At 34.2% G+C, this 21899-nt stretch overlaps 3 protein-coding genes and 1 long non-coding RNA gene across 5 annotated transcripts; 3 read left to right on the forward strand and 1 right to left on the reverse strand.

Moving 5' to 3' along the window:
• The first annotated feature begins 7006 nt into the window (after positions 1–7006).
• On the forward strand, positions 7007–9349 carry LOC103868672. Its single transcript, XM_018659374.2, has 4 exons — positions 7007–7402; positions 7467–8222; positions 8615–8689; positions 8777–9349. The coding sequence occupies exons 1-4, from the start codon at positions 7208–7210 to the stop codon at positions 9026–9028; spliced, it is 1278 nt and encodes a 425-aa protein (XP_018514890.1). The 5' UTR covers positions 7007–7207; the 3' UTR covers positions 9029–9349.
• A 604-nt stretch (positions 9350–9953) lies between these two features.
• Positions 9954–13206, forward strand: LOC103868674 (putative DNA-binding protein At1g48610). 2 transcript variants are annotated; one of them, XM_009146756.3, is made up of 4 exons: positions 9954–11445; positions 11610–12039; positions 12536–12580; positions 12836–13206. In XM_009146756.3, the coding sequence occupies exons 2-4, from the start codon at positions 11617–11619 to the stop codon at positions 12920–12922; spliced, it is 555 nt and encodes a 184-aa protein (XP_009145004.1). In that variant the 5' UTR covers positions 9954–11445; positions 11610–11616; the 3' UTR covers positions 12923–13206. The 2 variants fall into 2 exon arrangements, with proteins under 2 accessions (XP_009145004.1, XP_033146809.1); XM_033290918.1 differs by having other exon boundaries at positions 11610–12044; positions 12523–12580; positions 12836–13184.
• LOC103868673 lies at positions 13071–13867 on the reverse strand. The gene is made up of 2 exons (XR_632991.3): positions 13726–13867; positions 13071–13342 (listed from the first exon to the last, which is right to left on the reverse strand). It is a non-coding gene; the product is annotated as an uncharacterized LOC103868673 (long non-coding RNA).
• A 3468-nt stretch (positions 13868–17335) lies between these two features.
• On the forward strand, positions 17336–18364 carry LOC117133883. The gene is made up of 2 exons (XM_033290916.1): positions 17336–17915; positions 18019–18364. The coding sequence occupies exons 1-2, from the start codon at positions 17391–17393 to the stop codon at positions 18310–18312; spliced, it is 819 nt and encodes a 272-aa protein (XP_033146807.1). The 5' UTR covers positions 17336–17390; the 3' UTR covers positions 18313–18364.
• Positions 18365–21899: the final 3535 nt, after the last annotated feature.

Raw genomic sequence — 21899 nt, forward strand, 5'->3', positions numbered from 1 at the left:
CCGCATGGTCTCGGGAGTGGTCGATTTTGAAGTGTGTATTTCATCCTGACTGTTATTATTATTATCTTGAAAAGTGTGTGCGGTTTTTTTTTTTTTTTAAATGCCTTTCCAAAAATAATTAATTGATTGGTAACTATGTGTGGTTTTCAGTGCGTTTTTTTGAAATTCGCCTTTTCTAAATTCACCAATCACTACCTAAGTTCCAAACTACCAAATAAAAAATTGTTTTCTTTAACCCAGAATAAACAAAAAAAATTCAACCATGATTCTAACAAAAAGAAAAAGAAAATGCAAAACTTAGAGCATCTCCAATGGTGCATCAAAATGAGGAAAACATCAAAAAATGAGGGAAACTCATCTCCAATGGTACATCATTTTGAGGGAAAAAATGAGTATATGAACAGTATTATATCAAATTTGAAGGAATACTATTCACAACCTTATTTTGATGTCAAGCTTTTTTTATTTACATAATGATCCTTTATTTTATGACAATCTTTATTTTATGCATAAACAAAACATTAACACTAAACATAACTTTTATAACTTTATACCCAATATGTATATACTCATTAAACTTCTTAAAATAGAATTACCAATAATTAATTATTAAAATATAATTTATAATTTATAATTTTATAAATTATACTATATAATTTTTTAAAAAATAGAAAACAATACCATTGAGATACATAAGTAATACAAAGTTAAAAAAAAAACACAACAAACGTAATACAACATTTAACAACTCTAAACATAAGACAAACTTAATACAATATTGATGAAAATAACTTAATAATCAGGTAGGTTATTTCCAGATCCACCAAGATCATTAAAATATTGACTGAATGTGGTAGATGCATGAGGAGTTCCTTGATCTTGGTGTTGTGTAGCCTTTTTCTGTAAAATCCGTGTTTGTTCAGCTTGAACATATGGACGAATATTTAGATCTTGAATGGAAGCTAAATCTCGAAATAAAATTTTGTTCTACTCTTTTAGTTCTTTTAAGGCATAATTTCGACTTTGAATCTCCAAGTGGTGTTCTCTTTGTGCAGTTGTCTTTTCTAGTTGCTCCAAAAGTCGTTTGTTTCCTTCTTCTAAAGTATTGATGACGATAGATGTTTGATCATCACATTTTCTTTTTAACTTAGACTTTTTCACTCCAATTGGTCTCTGAGATAAAGTCCCACCAGTAACATCTTCACTGTCATCTAAATTTAGAGAAAATGAAGACAAACCTGGAGATGCTTGTGCAGCAGAATCAGGAGTAGGATTTTCTGATTCAGAAGATGTATATCCAATACCACATGGATTTCTTACTTGTCTAGCATGAGTGTCTTGGTCTTGAAATTTCTCAAAATTTTTAATAATATTCCAAACATGATCAAACTTCCAACCTGATTTGTATTTTGGATCTTCCATTAGCATCACTTTGGCTTGATTAAACTGCAAAATATTTTAAGATAATGATTATTTATTCAAATAAAACATGAAAAAAATTACAAGTAATATATTGTCACTTACAATATCATCATTTGAAGCACCACTTGGACGCCTATTTTCGCATTGTCTGATGCATGCATGTAATTTTTTTGTTGCTTTTTCAATAGTCTGAACTCGAGCTTGGATGGATCTTCTTGAACGTTCACTCCAATTTGCATTTTTCTCATTCTCGTAGGTTTCTACCACACGAGACCAGAACTGATCAGATGTTTGATAAGCACCTGTGATTGGATCTTGAGAAATTTGCATATAAACTAGACATATAAGTTTGTCTTCTTCTTGGCTATATCCACATGTACGGAGTGGCATTTTGTAGATAGATATAAAAATTTATGAAATGTAACAGCCGTGTTTCGGATGCTAGCATATGGTGTACCAGCAGATGCTGCAGATGAATACATCAAGATAGGCGAGTCAACAACAATAGAGAGCATGAAAAGATTTTGTCGAGCCATAGTGGAGATATTTTCAGAACAATACTTACGGTCTCCTACACCGAATGACATTGCCAGGCTTCTCTATATTGGTGAGAAACGAGGTTTCCCCGGAATGCTTGGGAGCTTAGATTGCATGCATTGGAAGTGGAAAAATTGTCCTACAGCGTGGGCAGGACAATATGCAGGCCGTAGCGGATCACCAACTATTATTCTTGAAGCCGTAGCAGATTATGATCTTTGGATATGACATGCATATTTTGGTATGCTGGGCACCAATAATGATATCAATGTGTTAGAATCTTCTCATCTTTTCTCCAATCTTGCTCAAGGTATTGCTCCTCCTGCTCAATATGTCATTCAAGGAAAAGAATATAATATGGGTTATTATTTGGCTGATGGAATATATCCAAAATGGTCTACTATAGTGCAAACTATTCAAGAGCCTGTAGGTCCTAAAAATAAATATTTTGCTATGCAACAAGAAGCATGCAGAAAAGATGTGGAACGTTCTTTTGGAGTTCTCCAGTCACGTTTTGCTATTGTGAAGGGACCCATTCGTTTTTGGAAAAAAGATGTGATTCATGACATAATGTTTACTTGTGTAATTTTACACAACATGATAATTGAAGATGAGCGTGATCTCGATGCACCAATTGTACTTGGAAGAGAAGTTTCACCTCTGAAAGTTGAAATAGCTGAAGACGAAACTACCCGATTCCAAAAGTTTTTGAGTCGGTTTAGACAAATCAAGGATAAAGAAGCTCATTTCTCTCTTCAAAATGCATTGATTGATCATTTGTGGGAAAAATATAGTAACAGTACTGTTTAAGTAAAATTCTACTATTACTTTGTATGTTGTTATGTACTTTTATTAATGTAATAAATATTTGCTTTTTACAAGTTGAAGTTTGGTTAAATTGTATAATTTAAAAATAAGTGAGAATAATCTAAAATATTATAAAATAAAGGTGTTCTTTACAATATATAAAAAGTTGAGAAATGAATATAATAAGATTTTAAGGAGAAAATGAGCGGAACCATTGGAGCAAATCACAAACTCATTTTGAGTTTACTTTATTTTGAGGAAAAAAATGAGGTAAACCATTGGAGATGGTCTTATAACACAAACAAAAGTTGTAATTAATAAGCTGTTAAAAAATGAACTAATATAAAAATTCAGTAAGCTCAGTATCCCATTCTCTTAGGTTTGGAACCACTTTATTTTTAAAGAATGCTTATGTTCGTTGGTATCATTTAGTTTGATTCATTGGTTAGTTCTTATATTTTAATTATGATGAGAATAAAGTGTTAACATACATAAAAGAAGTAATGGACTTTATTTGAAATTTGTCTAGAACTTACAGAAAAAGAAACAGATATGGAGATTTATGAAAAAGAAGGAAAACTGATATTTTAAAAATTGACAAGAACTTGAATTAAATATATAGATACGGTCCTGATTATTTAATAAACTCAGAATGAACTATGGTTTCTATAAATATTATGTTATCCAACAAATTATTACTTTAGCAATTTTCTTAAATTAAACTAACAATAGTTTTATAATTTGGATTTTTTATAAACAAAACTATTACTTTAGCAATTCAGTTAAATTAAACTAACAATACCCATTTTGGTAATTTATATTAAATAAACTATAATTTTAAACACTATATTATAAGTAAATATCATTTTTTTGTTAACCTTTAATTAATTGGATAACAAAATACTTATTAGTTTATAGTTATTTTATTTTAGGATTTATTATGTGGATTAATTAATTATTTTAAATATAAACATAATAAATCAGCAAACGTGTGATTATAAATTAAATCAACAAACTTACATATTTTGTGATTATAAATAACTCACTTCTTCCCTTTTGAATACTGTGTGAATGAATGTTTCACAGGCAAGTGAACTCACGTCCTTTTTTTCTCTTGGTATAATGAAATTGTACACTGATTTAGTAGATATATATAACAGTTTTTATTATTAAAATATATAAATCTGGGTGCATTTTTTATTGGACCACATGGTCTCGGGAGTGGTCGATTTGAAGTGTGTATTTCATCCTGACTGTTATTATTATTGTCTTGAAAAGTGTGTGCGGTTTTCTTTTGTTTTTTTTAAATGCCTTTTCAAAAAGAATTAATTGATTGGTAACTATGTGTGGTTTTCAGTGCGTTTTTTTGAAATCCGTCTTTTCTAAATTCACCAATCACTACCTAAGTTCCAAACTACCAAATAAAAAATTGTTTTCTTTAACCCAGAATAAACAAAAAAAATTCAACCATGATTCTAACAAAAAGAAAAAGAAAATGCAAAACTAATAACACAAACAAAAGTTGTAATTATGCTATCTATGGTGGTGTTGGGAATGAATAATTTAGGAAGGTATTACTCCTGTTTTTGAGCCTTCAGATTCTTGCCTAGAGAATTATCGGTTCAAACCCGGCTCCAATCCTGTCTCTGGGTAAAGTGAAAAATTTCTAATAAAGAGGATTCTAACATATTTCTGAATATGGAAGTTTCTAATATAATTTCCAACTACGAACAGCCTATATAAAGGGATACAAACCCTAGAACATGGGATCGACTTTCAATACACAAATCTTAGAGCTAGGCGGCTAGAACTAGGATTCATACACCAAACGTGTAGTTTTGGCTCTAAAGATCAATAAAAATTATAGTTGAGCTCTTTTCCTACTTGTAATCTTGCTTTACGTTTCTGTAGTGCCAACAAAATACCTACACGAATTTACCCTAACAGTTTGGCGATAGAAATAGGAGGGTAATCAAGACTACATGATGATGACAGAAAGTGAGCATAACAAAACCTTTGTTTTAAATCGAATTGGGGGCTCAGATTGCAGCCTTGCAAAGTTAAGTCATCAAGTTACACACAGCTGGAGAGAATAACACCTTTGCAGATAATCTTGATTATCTCTCAGATGGTTCAAGTCTTGAAAAACACGATGAATGAGCACTACAAGCTGTTGGAGCAAAGAGAGGAAAAACTTTCACAGCTCTAGGCTGAAAACGTAGTTCTTTGAGAAGAAAACTCAGCTCTCCACTCGATGAGCAAGAAACGACACCGGTTCCAAATCCGCGTTCGACCTATGCAACACCTCAAAACTTTGTCTGAGGGAGGCAACACCACCCGTCGGGCACCACCACTGAAAGGAGAACGACTGATGAGACTGACACTATAGGGAAATCAAGCAAACCATGCATAAGACGACGACTCTGATTCAGATTCCTATGAAGAGATGCAAGAAGCGGCCACATCAAAAAAATCCACAAGGATGGACTACCTCGAGCAGGTATTCTCCTAAAAGTTTGAAGTTGTTCAATCAATGATTGAGAGACTCCATGTGTCCGCTCCTCCAATCCGAAGAAGCGCTCCTGATTCATATGAAGTTACTTTTCTCTCACTCAAACGGTATAAGTTCACCTTTTTTGCTCACTAAATTCTTTGAATATGAAGAAAAAAAATTGCTTAAATTGTTAATATTTTCTCATGTCTTTCTCACAATATTTTCTTAGGTACTATCATTCATGGTTTTCATCTTTTCCTCTAAAAATGTAAGTTTTAGATCTATAAATTTTAAATGTTTATTTTTTATTTTTATATTCAAATAAAGTTATAGATTCAAACTATGTGCATTTACTTTACTGCAATTTATCTTATAAATTCTATTTTTGAAGTTTTTTGATATTTAAAGCTAATTTTCACATTTTTAAATGTACAGATTTTTTTCAGACCTGAAAATTAGCTGATAGAGTAAACTTGTAATGAAGTCTACTTATAAGTTAAAGCTAGTATTTGCACATATTCTCTTCCAAAGTTTACAAATCATCTTTCCAAAAATGTAAGATTTGCATCTATTCATTTTAAATATGTATTTTGTGTTTATATTGTACTAAATTTATAGATTCAAACTCTATGTTTTTGCTTTGCTACTATTTTAGGTTAAAAAACAGTTTTGAAATATTTTTCAGAATAAGCTATTTTCTATATGTACATTTTTAGATCTTAAAATTTGTCGTTAGTGTAGAATTCTAATAAAGTTTACTAAAGAATTAAGGCTAGCACAACATTTGGGTAGTTTACTAAACCATACATGTAGCAGCGAGCACAACATTTGGGTAGTTTAAATATACAAAATATAATATTGTAAGATAATGCATAAATATCTAGAAAAAAATATGAAATAAATGGAGTTCATTCAGAATTAATGATATTTTTATTGGTACAAGTTTTTAATCATAAACAAATAAAATTAAAAGTTAAGAGATAAGAGATTTTAAAAGTGTTGAGAGAATTTATAAAATTTGCTACTTGTTATTAATTTAATATTTGTAAACCTTTAAATAATATTATATTTGAGCTACTTTATTAATAGACTATATTAATAAAGATATTCTATGAGAGAGTTGGAAGGCAATAATTTGTGTATTGATGACTTGTCTTACAAAAATGCAAATGTAATTTTAAATGAAAAATAAGTCAAATGTTATGATTTTCATATTTTAAAATCATTTGATCTTTTGTTAAATGTAAAGTCAAGATTGGCATTATCTTATACTTACATAATTTACAATTTTGAAAAATAAATTTATATTAAAATTGGTAAAGTACCAAGTTATATGAAAATATAGGACGAAATTTATTTAAACTATAATAATATTTTATATTAAAATATAAAATAAAATAATATTAATAAATTTAAAACATAAAATGAAAAAATGTTAACATGTTTTTTTAAAATGAAATATATTAATTTTATAAGAAATAATATCTTCTAAACTTCAATAATAAATTTGATTCAAAAAATTATAAAGCCATAAAATTATAATTTTTATGAATATTAATTAATATATTTATAAAAATTTATCAGTCAAAAATATATTTATCAGAAACAGAAATTTGTTTATATGTAATTTAATACGGTTTAATAGTTGCAGAAAAAAAAAAGAGTTCAAAGAAACACAAAACTCAAATTTTATATTACAAAGAGCACACGTCATCGATCCGTGTCGTAAAACGGCACCAAAAGACACTTTCAACGGTTAGATTTCATTCACTCACTCACTCTCCCCATCATATCGTTTGCATATCTCTGCAACCTTCACCTTTTTATCTCTTCCTTGCACAATAATTTAATTTAGTTGAAATTAAAAGAGAAAAAGAAAAACGAAAAAACAAATTTCTCTAAAGAATCACCTTCTTCTTCTTCCTCCTCTGTATTCTCTCTAAATCCATGGATCCTTCTCTGCCTCCTCCTCCGTTCACTGCTTTTCCTCCCTTGATCAACTCCAACTCCAACTCCAACCCTTTCCCCCCTCCCCAACACCCCTTCTCCTCGGCCGTCGCGCAGGCTAACAACAACCAGTTCTTTCAACCATCGCCGCCAGTTCCTTGTCATCCATCCGTTAACCACCCTCATTACTCCGAAGTAAGCTTTGAGTTGGCTAGGGTTATGTTTTCAGTGACTGAATGTGTGTTCTTTATTTCTGTAGATGATTTGCAGTGCGATCTCTGCTTTGAACGAACCAGACGGGTCAAGCAAGCAAGCGATTTCGAGGTACATCGAGAGATTCTACACGGGGATACCTCCTGCTCATGGCTCTTTGCTGACTCACCATCTCAGGACTCTCAAGAACAGTGGTGTTCTCGTCATGGTGAAGAAATCTTACAAACTCGCAGCTGCTGCTCTTGAACCTCCCAGATCTGGTTTCAACGAGACCCAACAGTTACCTGATCCGGCCGCGACTTCTGCTCCTCAAACTCAAACTCAAACTCAGAAGCGTGGTCGTGGTCGACCTCCAAAGTCAAAACCCACCTTGGAACAGAACCAGTTAGTTGTTTCTGAACAGATGCAGGCTCAGCCGCCGCCAGTTAAGAGACCACCAGGTCGTCCTAGGAAAGATGGAGCTTTGCCGACAGTGAAGGCTTCCGTTCCCGGCGGTGAGGAAATTACGAAGCGAAGAGGTCGGCCACCAAGTGGAAGAGCGGCGGGGAGGGAGAGAAAGCCAGCAGTGGTGTCGGCTCCAGTTTCGGTGTTTCCTTACGTTGCTAACGGTGGTGTTAGACGCAGAGGGAGACCGAAGAGAACTGACGCAGGTGCTTCTTCTGTTGCACCACCACCTAAGGCAGAGGGTGGGGGAGAGCAGGTTGCCAAGAGAGGACGAGGACGGCCTCCTAAGATCGGAGGTGTGATCAGGAAGGCCATGAAGCCAAAGAGAGGCTATTTTCGTACTGGAAGACCCAGAAAGGTAAACTATCTTACTATTATAGATCTTGATGTTTAAGTTTAAAGTTAGAACTTTTGTTTGGTCTTGTGAATAAATGTCACTTTCCACTCTGAATGTCACGTTCGTATCTCTCCTTGTTTGTTTGTTTTTGGTGTACTATTTATTATTTTAAGATTTCTCTCTGTTTGGTTATCAGTGGCTCGCTTTTGCTTGTAATAATTGTTTAGAATTACTTAGGAAAATGCACAAACCGTCCATCAACATTTTAAAAAGGATAAATCTTTGTTATTTAATCAAAGTTCAAGACTTTTGTGTGTTTCAAACTCGTTAGTATTGTTGACTATCCTCTAGAATTTGTTTATGTATCATGTATAGATGAGTTATCTTAATTATCTTGCATTTTTCAAACACAGAATGCTGCTTCAAAGGGTGCTTCCGGACAACAAGATATTAGCTTTGGTGAACTCAAGAAGAAGTTTGAATTGTTTGTAAGTCCTGTGTGATACTTATCCTGGTTTCATTTCCTTATAATTTTCCATGCTTAGGCTGCTTCTGGTCTTCTCTTGTTTATGCAGCAAGAGAAAGCTAAGGAAATTGTTAATGTGTTGAAAGCTGAGGTCGGAGGAAGTGATAATCAAGCTGTGGTTCAAGCTATACATGACTTGGAAGAGCTAACGGTAACAAAAAGGGAGACAGCAGAGGAGCCACGCTACATGGAAGACGTGCAGCCAGATGAACTATACTTTGAAAATGAACCCCAGCCCGACGGACATGGACAAGGGCAGGTGCAGACAGAAGCAGAGGCTATGCAAGAAGCTCTGTTCTGAAAAGAGCCGCCTTGGCACAACTTTGTAAAAGCTAGCAAGTGGTGGTGAGTTTGTTCGTCGTGTGTTCCATGGATTTTTTTAATCTTAAGGGTGTTTGGAGGAGAGAAAACAGAGAAAAATGATGATGACTGTGTCTCTAACCAAACAACAAGGAGAGGTAGGGTAATGTCTGTAAAGTGATTAGGATGTTGCCATTGTTCATGTACCATCTCTCTGTTTTTCCAGGGTCCGTATCTGTGTAGGCTTTTGCTTTGTTCCCTCATGTTTCTTAGACTCTGTTTTGCTTATTTTATTTGGTCTCTTAGGGCCTGACTGGTTTAACCGCAGCGGTTGCGGTTGCGGTTGCGGGAGTTTGCGGATGCGGGTGGTTGCGGTTTCTAGCGGTTTTAAGAGATTTGTACGACTGGTTCTGCGGTTAAAAATTGGTGTGTTTGCGGGATACTTATGACTAGTTAACTACCAAGTGCAACAGCGGTTAAATAATAAATTAACAATATTTACATTTTATACAATTATAAAAATATCAAAAATAATAATATTATAATAAATATAAAAGTTATATTTAGAAAGTTATAGTTTAATTTTTTTAAAAATATAGAAAATATTTTTATTTTAAAGTTTTATAATATTAATTAAAATTTAATAGATATATTTTAGCATTTTTATAATTCTAATTTAATTTTTTTATTGAATATTTTTATTTTTGTATTTATATTGTTTTGGAAAAAAAGAAATTTTTTTTATCCTTCCGCAACCGCCCGCAACCGCAAACGCTAGCTGGAACCAGCTTTTGAATTTATGAGGTTCGGAGCGATTTGGAGCGGTTTGGAACGGTTTGAGCGATTGTTGCAAAACGCCAACAACCGCTACCAACCGCAAAAGCTGCGTTTGCGGGTGGTAGCGGGAAAACCAGTCATGCCCTTAGCCTTGTAGGAGTTCATGTTTCTAATAAACGTTACGTAATTTTTATCTTCACTTCTCCGCTTCTATGATTGTTCTTGCGTCTCTTTATGTCAACTAGAGGTTTAACCGCGGTTTATTTGCCTATAAATTTAAGGATTTTAAATGTTAAATATAATTTTTTTTTTGTAAAAATAAAATTAATTAATTTTATTTTTGTGTTATAGATACTATCTCATAAATCATTAAGTTTAATATTTGCTTATGTCGGTTGCTTTGTTTAGACTTCAAAATTCGAAATCCGGTTTTAAGTAATTACTGCAAAATTAGGGAGGAGGCAAACGATATACTCTTCCCTCGCACCTTTTGAACCATTAAACAACCATTGTTTTTCCTCCAAAAATTTTTGAATTTGAAAAAAATGGGTATTTTACAGTTTTAGTTATTCAGTTTTCTTTAAAAAAAAAAGCAAAAAGAAATCACAAAATTCTTTTACATCTAATCTATTAAAAGAGGAGTATAAATTTAAACTACCCCTTAGTTTTACAAATTATTTACAATAGCATGCCACTAAAGTTATTAATTAATAAATCTAACTTTTAGTATTATTTGTCTTTTCCTATTTTATTATATATATATATGTGGTCTGTATTTGATGACAAAATATATATATATATATATCATAATTAAATACATGTTAATTAACTTACCTTTTAGATTTTTTTCTTTTTAATTATCTACCTAGCTTTTTAAAAGCTATATAATTATATTTTTATTATATATAAGTAATAACTAAAATAAAAGTCACATAAAAAGAACGATTTATATAATATATAGATCAATATATAAATATATTATGTTACATATATTTTCATATAAATAGTAGTCCAATGTAAATTTAGTATGATAAATGCTGGAAGTAGAAAATATATAGCACCATATATTTTAAAAAATAAAAGTACATTTGATCCATAAAAGATACATTTGTACGGATATACAGATCATATTCAAAAAATATTACTGATACAATTGATCGTTTATAAAATAAACATATTTAAAAAGATCATATTAGACAATTATTTAAACGGACAAATTTTAAAATATAGATTATCATTTATACAAATAAATATTTATTTTTAAAAATAAAAATAAACATCTGTACAGATGCGCGGATCAAGCTCTAGTTGCTAATTATTACAACAATAAAAAATATATAATATCATTATGGGGATTTATTTGGTAAATTCTGTTTGACCATTTTTCATTACCTAAAAATCTGTAAAATTAATTCGGTAAACGAGAAAGAAAAAAAAACAAGATTTGTTGATAACATAAAAAGAAGGACACCAGGTGGACCCAACCCAACAGATTCAGAATCTCAGGGTCGTTCGTTTTGCTCTCCAAGCTCGAGCCATAGTGTGGCTACCTTGTAACCGTCACACGTCATCTCTACTCTTTCTTCTTCGCCAAGCGTTCTTCAGTATCACTCACTCGCGTCCTTAGGTGAAACAAACAAGGTACGTGCATTGCGAAACCCTAGCTTTACTTACTGTTGTTCATCCCTGGATCTTTAAGAGTTCTTCAAGGTTTTTAAGCGGAATCGAGTTTGTATTGTTTATTAGTTTAGTATTCTTTGAAGTCCGCTTCCGTTGACCCGCTTTTTCTCTGATTCGAATCTTAGATTCCTCATGGCGAAAACAGCTAGAACTCCTTCCGCGTCTCACGGAACTGGTCCCGAAGCTCCAAGATCCGATGCCGCCGGCTCACCCGCTGCTACTGATTCTCAGAAACGCGGCCGTGGACGACCGCCGAAGTCCAAATCCGACTCTCAGGACGGTGCCGTTTCAGCAGCTCAGCCGGCTAGGAAACCAAGCGGTCGCCCGAAAAGAAACCTAGCTACAGCAGCTGTTGCGACTGCGCCTGCGGCAGCAGGTAGGCCAAGGAGGTCGAACACTGTGCGTGCGACGGAGCCTCAGGTCACGGCTGGAGATGGATCTAGGAAGCGTGGGAGGCCAAAGAAAGATGATGTGGCAGCTCCAGCTAAGAAACAACGTGGACGGAAACCTAAATCTGAACCTGTTGCTAAGAAGACTGTGGGCAGGCCAAAGAATGTAACTTCTCTTTTACATCCTTGTCTTTATTAATTAATGCGCCTAACCAACGTTGAGTTGGCCTAGTGGTAAAGGGGTTGCGGCTATAACTTCTGTCACTTGGGTTCAACTCACGGTTAAGAGAGACTATTTACAGTGCTTGGGTTCCCGGTAAAGAGGTGAAAACACCTTCGTATTTACCATTTTACCAAAAAAAAAAAATTAATGCGTCCAAATTGCTTAGAGAAAAGTCGTATATTACTAAGTTTTTGGTTATTTTTGACTGTTTCTTTTAAGTGTGTAGTATAGAGACTTTGAAAAGATGTGCATATTTGGTTAGTGTAATCTTATTAGATTTCCTAAAGCTTTTTTTGTTTGTTGTATAATCTATCTGAAAATGCAAGTGCTTGGTATATTTGGCAAGTCGTTATTTATCTCATATGAGTCAATGTACCTACAACCATTTAGTTTATGTACCATATTATTATGCTTATACAACTGTTTATATACTGGGCAGGGAGCATCAGACCCAAGAGAGCTCAAGAAGAAAGCCGCACTCTTAGTAAGTCAACCATCACCAGTTTGCTTCTATAGTGATATTGGTTTACAATATGCATTTTCATCAGTTTGGTTTACACATTATATGTTAGTGTGGGATCACAAAAGATAACTAGGAAACATATTTATCATGATTTTAGATTGTGTAGTTTCGCTTAGAAGATAAGATGGAGGGAAATGAATGATCATTTGACTAGTTGAAAAGGAAAGAAGAAAAACTGTGTCATGATAATTGTTTTGAATGAATGTATTGTTGCAGCAAAAGAAAGTGAAGCAGGCTGCAGATAAGCTGAAGATAGCAGTTTCAGCAATCGAGGAGGTCCAAGAGATAGCTGCAGGAATGTAGAAGCTGTGATGTGACACGTCCACAAAAATCTTAATGGTGTTAGGGAAACATTTGTTTGGAGAATTTAAGACTGATTGATTTGATGTTTGATTTCCAAATTTAGGTTTGTCTGTACGTTCGTAGGGAGTGGTACAAGAAGAGAAAACAGTTTTAGTGTTAATTGGTTCGTACTCTTTGATGATCTCTTGTGTAGCTGTTACATGGGGAATCTACCCTTTTGTGAGTTTAACTCTTTTGTTCTGAATTGAATGTTTTGTAGTGACTAAACTGTGTTATGCTCTGTCCATACATATTTCTGTGAAACGATTCATCTCTCAGTTTAGTGGTTAAACCTTGTCTTCCACAAGATGATATGACACCCTATACAGATGAAGATGAGTGCTTTAGCTGAAAGAAGATTGGTGATCATTGCTCCCTTCTCTGCAAACATAGGCAAGGTAAAAGATAGTGTATCGATTGTTTAAAAAAGAGAGAAAAAGACGTATAATGGAAAGGCAACCTTCATACAAGTCTCTGAACAAATTACCACCACAACATTAGAATTAGATTGTCGCAAAAACTAACTAAAATACTCAAACAGCAACAGTATTTTATTTCTCTAAGACAAATCCGGAAGAAGTCTGTAAATTCGTTTTGTTTCTAATAACATAGCCTGCAACTATTATAAGATAAAAATCACTAAACATAATTCGTTGGAAGACTGATCGAATTGCAATTAGGTACGTAAGTCACATTCATGGGGTCAGCCAATCAGATAGATAGTATAAATTCATACAGAAAAGGGGCAACGAAGGAAGACTCACCTGCGGCGAAGGTGGGTGGACGGGAGAAAACCAAGACAGATTAATCCCCAAATCTGCATTTAAGATCGCTTTGGTATCTGACTGCAATCTGACAGCAATCATGAGATATAGTAAAGGAGTAGTTTGGTCATTCCCTTTTTATAGAGACTCGGAAATTTTTTGTTACGAGCAAACAAATCTCAGCTTCGACAAATAAAAGTCCCCAACGCCGATATTAAATCGAAAAATGGAAATTAACAGATCAATTAATACTTTCAAAAAAGAAAAAAGTTCGGATCATTTAAACACATAAAAAGAAAATAACCAAAGTCTATAAATAATAAATGAAACCCTGATCCTCCGTAATCACTTTTTTGTTATAAAGACTAATCATTTCTTCGTTAGTCAAACTTCTCTCGTCCTTTTATTTTCTTTTAGTAAAAATGTTAAAATATTATTACCAACTTTCATAGTTTTGACAGAGTTGCAAAGACGACAAGAAACAGAGAACATCAAAAAAAATCTAAACACATACACGATCTAAACGCAACAGAGACCAAATACAACAAACATGTCGCTATCCCGAGGCTTCAACTGATCCGAACCATCGCTTGCTGCAAAAAGAAGCGCCGCAGTTAAATCGAGAGATAGAACCCGGTAATTTTGACCTCGCCGATGATCTACTCTTTATGATAGGCTCGGCCAAAAACTACTTGAGAAGGACTTCCGAGCATCCGCCACCCGAACACACAGCCACGCCAGAGGCCAAGACCGCATCACACTGAAACCGAGCATTTATTGGATGCAAATGCCACCAAGGACGCAAGCGCAAAAGACCTAAACAAAAGGGGATGAAGGCAACAACAACTCCACACCAACATTCGGGATCCTCTGAGCAACTCGAAAGAGCCCATCCACCAAAGGCAGCACGCAAGCGACTGACTTCAGAACTGGAATGATGAGATCAAACAACGCGGAATGGAGAGACTCGAACATGGATAGACTCTAAGAACCAGGGGTCTGACCGGTTTGCAAACGGAACCGAAGCAAACGCGGTACATGAAGAGCAGCCGAAAGAGGACCCAAGTGCTTGTCGGATCAAGAGACGCAAACCACCACCAACGCCAAGGTAGAGCGCCATGGAAAGGGGAGGACAAGTAGGAGCTCCATGAATACAGAGAGAATCAAAGCCATATACGACTTCGAAACGACATCCAAGTTGTGTGTGGCCAAAGGAGAGGCTAACAGAATGCTACAAGACGAAGATGTAAAACAACTAAAGCACACCATTGAGGAAGAACCTCGCCGTACCTACTGCACAACGAACTCCGTGAACCCTGTTCGACGAGACGCCTAGTGTGAAGGAAGAAGCACGCACCACCGTAGCACTCCGCCGGACAACAGAAGACATGAAACGCTGGTAGACGAGCAGATCCAGGTCGAAATAGTCTCCAACAAAAGCCACACGCCGCCAATAAAAAAAACGCCGGAGATCTGAAAAGAGGAAAATCGACTACAAAAGCATCCCTACCCAAAACCCGACCCTAGCCTCTGACCCTCACTACGCCATCCTTCGCGGAAGATGCTATAAGAAAATCGCAAACCTATTTACAGAAGAACTAAGAACCGTTTCATGGATAAGCATATAACAAATCGCAAACATCGTTATGAAATAAGTAAGAAACGTTCCGCGGTAGTGTTAGAAAGCATAACGCAAATCGTTATGAGGTAAGTAAGAAACGTTTCGCGAAAGTGCTAAAAGCAAATCGCTAACGTCGTTCGAACAACCGTTTATAATCCTTGAACCTGATTGAAACTTTATAAACCGTTTTATAAATCGTTTTTCAACCTGATTGAAGCTTTAGACATAATTCGAATAAGAGTTAAGATTGTTGAAGCCGAATTACCGGATCGATACATACGATATAATAAAAGACAATGTTAAGGAAAATAGACGATTCTAAAACCGAAACAAAAAATGAAACAATGACGTCGAGACGAATCTCTTTCCTTAACTCTTATTATTCACTCCGTTAGTGCGACAGATTTGTACGAATATGAATCCCCGGATAAAACCATTTTAGGTTCACGGGCACTCGTGAAGAACCTCTACGAACTATTATCTACGAAACACTCTCTAGACTTACGCTAGGAGATTTTTTACTGTTGTTTACGGTGTGTTTTTTTTTTTAATGAATGAAGAGAGTCGGGTTTACTTAAAGAGAAGAACGACAGGTTTATTTAAAGAGAAGAACGAGAGACACTTCCCGCAATAGTTGCTGCACGTGGGCGGAAATTAGATCACGAGAAGTTGAGTTTCGAAAACGTATTCCCAAGACTCTCTTATCTCGTTTAAAAAATTCGAGAGGATAAAATGTATGACGTTTTTATTTTATAGACAAACTATACTTGCGTTCTTATTAGGCCGGAAGCCTTCCACCAAGATCCAAGCCCAAGCCGAACTAGCCGGACATCGGCGGCACGCATGGGGAGCTCTCTCTTCCTCAGAGCCATTTAATCTATTGTAAGTGTGTAGACTAATATATACTGCTCGTTTTTGCCTCATGTGACGGATGTGGGATGTTTCTAAATCCCTTCATTAAAGTCATTAAAGGGTTTTGTAATTACACCCCATGCCCATTTCTTTTCATCATTTGCCAATATTTATTAAAGCCATTGGGCTTAATTAATTTGTCCAACAAGAACTGAATATCAATATCACTTATCTTTTTCTGATTTGGTTGAATTTTAAATAACGTAAACTAGACCTGCGCAAGGCGCAGGGTAAAAGTATAAATATAATTTTTCTACCGTAGTTCAAAGAAAAAATAATAATTTTATTTACATTTTAGTTAGTAAATACGGTTTTGTATTATCAGACTTGTGAATTAGGTACAACCCGTAACATATTTTTGGGCTTTTTAGTTATGTTAGTGTCAGATTTACTACCTAGTTGTGTATATATATGTTTACGAAGTTTTTTTTTTTTTTTTTGAAAAAGGGCGTTATATATGTTTACGAAGTTTTACCCTAACAAAGTAAATTTAGTTTGTCTTGCAAAGTTGCCAAAAAAAAAAAGTTTGTCTTGCAAAAAAACATAAGACTGAAAGCAACCTTTTTTGGACCCAAAATAAAACTTCCATAAAGTATCTTTGCCACATTAATATAAATACATAAAACCAGAAACTTTTAACAAAACTCAACATAATGGATAAGAATATCTGAAATAATACTTCAACCTTTCTTCTTTGTCTTCAAAATTATTAATAATATCTGAAAGCCTGGTAAACATATTCAACGTAATTTCGTCGTAAATAAAAAAACACGGGCTTGGTAATTTCGTCGTAAATAGAAAAACGCGGACCTGGTAAATTCGTCGTAATATTACGTCGCGTTTACGACGAATCGTTATCTATATAATGAGACGCCGAGAGCGAGGCTACCTTGTTCATTCCTCCCAAACTCCTTTGCTCTCCCTCTAAGGTAAACTCTCTCTTCTCTCTCTTTTTTTTCAAAAAGTTAGTTTAGGTGATTAATTAGTTAGGTAATTAGTTTAGGTGATTAGTTAGGTAATTAGTTTAGGCGATTAGTTAGGTGACGGAATACTAGTTTAGATGATTAGTTAGGTAACAGAATAATTTTTTAATTATGTCGTAATTGATTAAATTTATTTTAATTTTTTTTAGATGGCTCCTAGGAGAAAATCAGCAGCACCTAGTTATGCCCAGTTGTTTGGCGATGGTTCCGGTACATCTTCTTCCGGTCCATCGTCTTCCGATGCAGTTCCAGGCTCTCAGCCTTCTCAGAGAGTTGCTTGGAGTCCTCCTCCTCCACCGCAGATGCCTCCACCTCCTCCTCCAGCGGCTGCACCTCAGCCTGTCCCAGAAGGTGCAGTTCATCCAGATTTGTGTGTTCCTTCATATGCCCCATTCGCGAGATATACGGTGGAGGATTTGCTTGCCCAGCCTGGTCGGGAGGGTTTGGATGTTCTAGACCCCGAGGAACTTATTGGTAAGTTATTAATTTTTATTACATTAAATTTAAATTATTTTTATTTTCTAACGGTTATATTTTTTTTTTTTAGGTTTGGGGCTAACAACCGTGTTAGCCAGAGCGTTTCGAAAACGATTAAGGGTTATTACGACGGGGCATATTCGAACTGGAGCAAGACACCAAATCACATTAAGATCACTTGGTTTAAATGTTTTGCGGTAAGATTTTTAAATTTAATTAAATTTTAACTTTTAAATATATATATATATTTTTTAAATATTTATTATTAATTATAATTTCTTCAAAAAATTTGTGTTTCAGCAAAAGTGGCATTGGTCTTTGGGAATCACCGAGAGGGTGAAGGCGGAATTCGTTGCAAAGGCAAAGATCCGCCTCTGCAACACAGTCTCCGATTGGAAGGACAAGTGGAAGATCTACGGGTATGAGGGAAAGCCCACTGAGCTCACGAAGGATGTGTGGGATGGCCTCATCGCCTATTGGCAGCACCCCTCTTCAATCAAAAAGGCCAATTCGTGCTCGGCTTCTCGAAGAACGAAGGATAAAGATGGTCATTTGCCCATGCTTCATAGAACCGGACAAAAACCTCATGCATGAATCCGTCTAGAAGCTGTAAGTTTTGTTTTAAATATTTATTTTAAAATTTTCAATTAATTTAATTTTTAATATTTAATTTAATTTTTTTTTTGTAGTACGAGAAGACGGGAATCTTACCATCTATGTCTGGCCTATTCAAGATGACTCACGCCACATCCGACGGAGTTTTTGTGGATCCTGCATCTGAGAAACTCTTCCAAGCAGTGGCTTCTCGGATTGAAGAACGGGAGACGCAACTAACCGAGGAGTCTCCCGATGGATTACCCATCACATTGTCCACCGAAGACGCCGACAGAATCTTCGAAGAGGTACAACTTAAAATTTTTGTTTACATTATTTTTAATATTTTAACATAATTAACTATATTAATATATGTTTTAATTTTATAGGTGGCTCCTAAAAAGAAGGGACAAATAGTCGGTATAGGCTCTGTTAACGAAGTTGCAAGGGCAACTTCGTCATACACTTCGAGACGGGATGAAGAGACTTCTCAGATGAAAGCTCGAATGGATAGTCAACAGGTTCGTTTAGACTCTCTTGAGGATTTGCTAGACGTGATGGCCATGGGAAACCCGGTTATGCAGAGAATGTTGAGTGAGAGACGAGCCGCTCTTGGGTTGCCAGTACGAGATCCCCAAGAGTCCGATCCAACCCGTCAACAGCCGAGCAACCCCACCGACTACTTCGATGATATGTAGTTTTTTTTATATTTCGGTTTGTATTATGAATTTAAATATTATTGTATGACTTTAAAATGCTTTTTTTAAATATGTTTTTTTATTTTCATATTTCGTTTTAAAATTAAAATTATTTTAAATTCTGAATTTTAAATAAATTCAAATTTATATTTGAGGTTAAAAAGAGATTCAAATTTATTATATATTAATAAGAATCGATGTAAACTCCACGTAAATGTTTACGATTATATAAAATCGAAAGATTTACAAAGGTTTTACATCGAAAAGTTTACGTGTTCTTTACAATGAAAGTATTTACTTCTGCTTTACATCGAAACCGTTACGTGGAGTTTACCACGAAATATTACGTCTCGTTTACGACGAAACGATGCCCTGCGCTTTACGAGGAATATATTTCAAGTCATTTACGACGAAACCTCCGTTACGACGAATGTTTTACGATGAAACGTCTTTCGAGGTTAATTCGTCGTAACACCCCGTTTACGACGAATTTACAACGTATATTGCTCTCGTAAAAAATATGTTTTCTTGTAGTGATTGGAGTTCTGAAAATATAAATTGTTATTTATAAAGTCATCTATTATAGAACAAAATCAAGAAACAAAATTGGTGTATTTGCTAAACACTGTGTGTTGAGAGTATATGAAAAAGACTTATTCTTAGGTCCACCCCCTAGGGTGAACCTCTAGGTTCACCAACCAATAGGATTCTTTTATTTTATATTCGATATCTTTTAAAAAGGAAACAAAATATTGTCAAATTATATTATGTTTTTAAAATTATAAAGTAAAAAAAAAACAGTAATAATTACAAAAAAAAATATTTTACGTCGTCAGCATAACATTAAACCCTAAACCCTAAATTCTAATCCCTAAACCTTTAATCCTAAACCCTAAACCCTTGGATAAACCCTAAACTCTAGGATAAATCCAAAACTCTAAATCAAAATCACTATACACTAAAACATTCAAGCGTTTAGGGTTTTAGTGTTTTTTATTTAGAGTTTAGGATTTATCCAAGGGTTTAGGGTTTACCCAAGGGTTTAGGGTTTACCCAAGGGTTTAGGATTTACCCAAGGGTTTAGGATTTACCCAAGGGTTTAGGGTTTATCCAAGGGTTTATGGTTTAGGATTTAGGGTTTAGGGATTAGGATTTAGGGTTTAGTATTTTGTTGAGAACATTAAAAATATTTTTTTTTAATTCTTTTTTTGTAACTATTATCTTTTTTTATTTTAAAAACATAATATAATTTGAGAATATTTTGTTTCCTTTTTTAAAAGATATCGAATTTGAAATAATGAAATCCTATTGGTTGGTGAATCTAGAGGTTCACCCTAGGGAGTGAACCCAAGAATGACTCTATGAAAAATAAACCTTAAAAGATTTGTTTAAATAGTAGTCGTATGCAGTCTTAGACTCAATAAAAATTATAACTATCATTAATAATAATATTTAGGTAGTGAATGTAAGATATGAGGAGAATAGTTCCCACAATTAAGCCTAAAAGTTTGGCAAATGTAGAGAACATTAAACTTTGTCTTGATGCACACACGAAGAGCTTACCAAATATGAATAGAAAAATAAGTCGAGTTTCAATTAAGCGTGCAAACGAAGTTGATCATTTTTTAAAAAAATTTAGCATTTAAAGTTCTTCTATATTTGATTGAATTTCATATTTTTGAATATACGATCACATTAACTATTGAAAGAATCAATTTCTAGATAGTTGGACCAATAAATTGCATCCATATTTGATTCTTTTGTAATATTCCTTAGTTATTATTATTAATAGACGCTAATTAGATATTTAAAAACTGTCTTCATCTTCATTTGAACTTCAATGGTCTTGAACCCCTGGAACACGAATTAAATGCTCCAGACTGAGCAAAAGACAACGAATTACCCTATGGACACACAGAATATATAGAAGCATATTATTAAAAAATATCATCAAACAGATTTAGCATGAACATTAATATTGATGGTTCGTATGTCTCCAATTTAAACAATGGAACAATGATTTTTCTATTTCGTTGATGATCTTCCTAATGATCATCATGATATTTTATCATCATGATATATTAGAACGCTATATGAATAAAGATTGAACATTATACAACATAGCTTTCGTTCTTAAAGATATATTGCTCGGAACATTAAACCTTACTATCTTGTTCGTTGATCATGTTTAGGTTATTATTGTCTGAGTGTTTTTAGAATAATGGAACAATGTACATGTAGAACATATTGGTGTGTCTGCAATTTATGCTGAAACAAATATATAACCATTCTAGGGACTAGGATGATCATGTTTACTTGTTTAGGTTATTACTGTGTCAGCCGTTTAAGAAGAATGGAACAATGGACATTTCTAAGATACTCATGTCTGAACTATATGTTGAAACAGATATTTTTCCATGCTGTTCATTCGATTGTTCTTAAGATAATCATATTTGGCCGCAAGTTAAATCATTGGATCATTTTTATAAGAATGTGAATGACTTAGAATGCAGAGATGAGTTACATATGGTTTTCTTACTCAGTGAAGTTTGTTTTCTATTTTATCGCAGGCGTTTTAATGGAAGAAAAAAAAAAGGTTACATGCATGCAAGAGATGGGGTTTGTTTAAAAAGGTTACACACATGACAGTTTTTTAAATATCTAATTAGCGTCTATGAATGAATACACGACATTCTTTAAAAAACTGTCATGTGTGTTTTAATATTATTTATCTGTCTTATCCCTTATATATTAAAGGATAAATATTGTAATAAATACATTCACACTAAACTGGACACATATCACGTATAGAAACATTGTAATAAATGAGGACACATGTTACATATAGAGAGCTTCTCAGTCAAACTCTACATAAATATATTCACACTG

The sequence above is a fragment of the Brassica rapa genome, chromosome A05 (genome assembly GCF_000309985.2).
Source record: "Brassica rapa cultivar Chiifu-401-42 chromosome A05, CAAS_Brap_v3.01, whole genome shotgun sequence".
In the NCBI taxonomy this organism is placed as follows: Eukaryota; Viridiplantae; Streptophyta; class Magnoliopsida; order Brassicales; family Brassicaceae; genus Brassica; species Brassica rapa.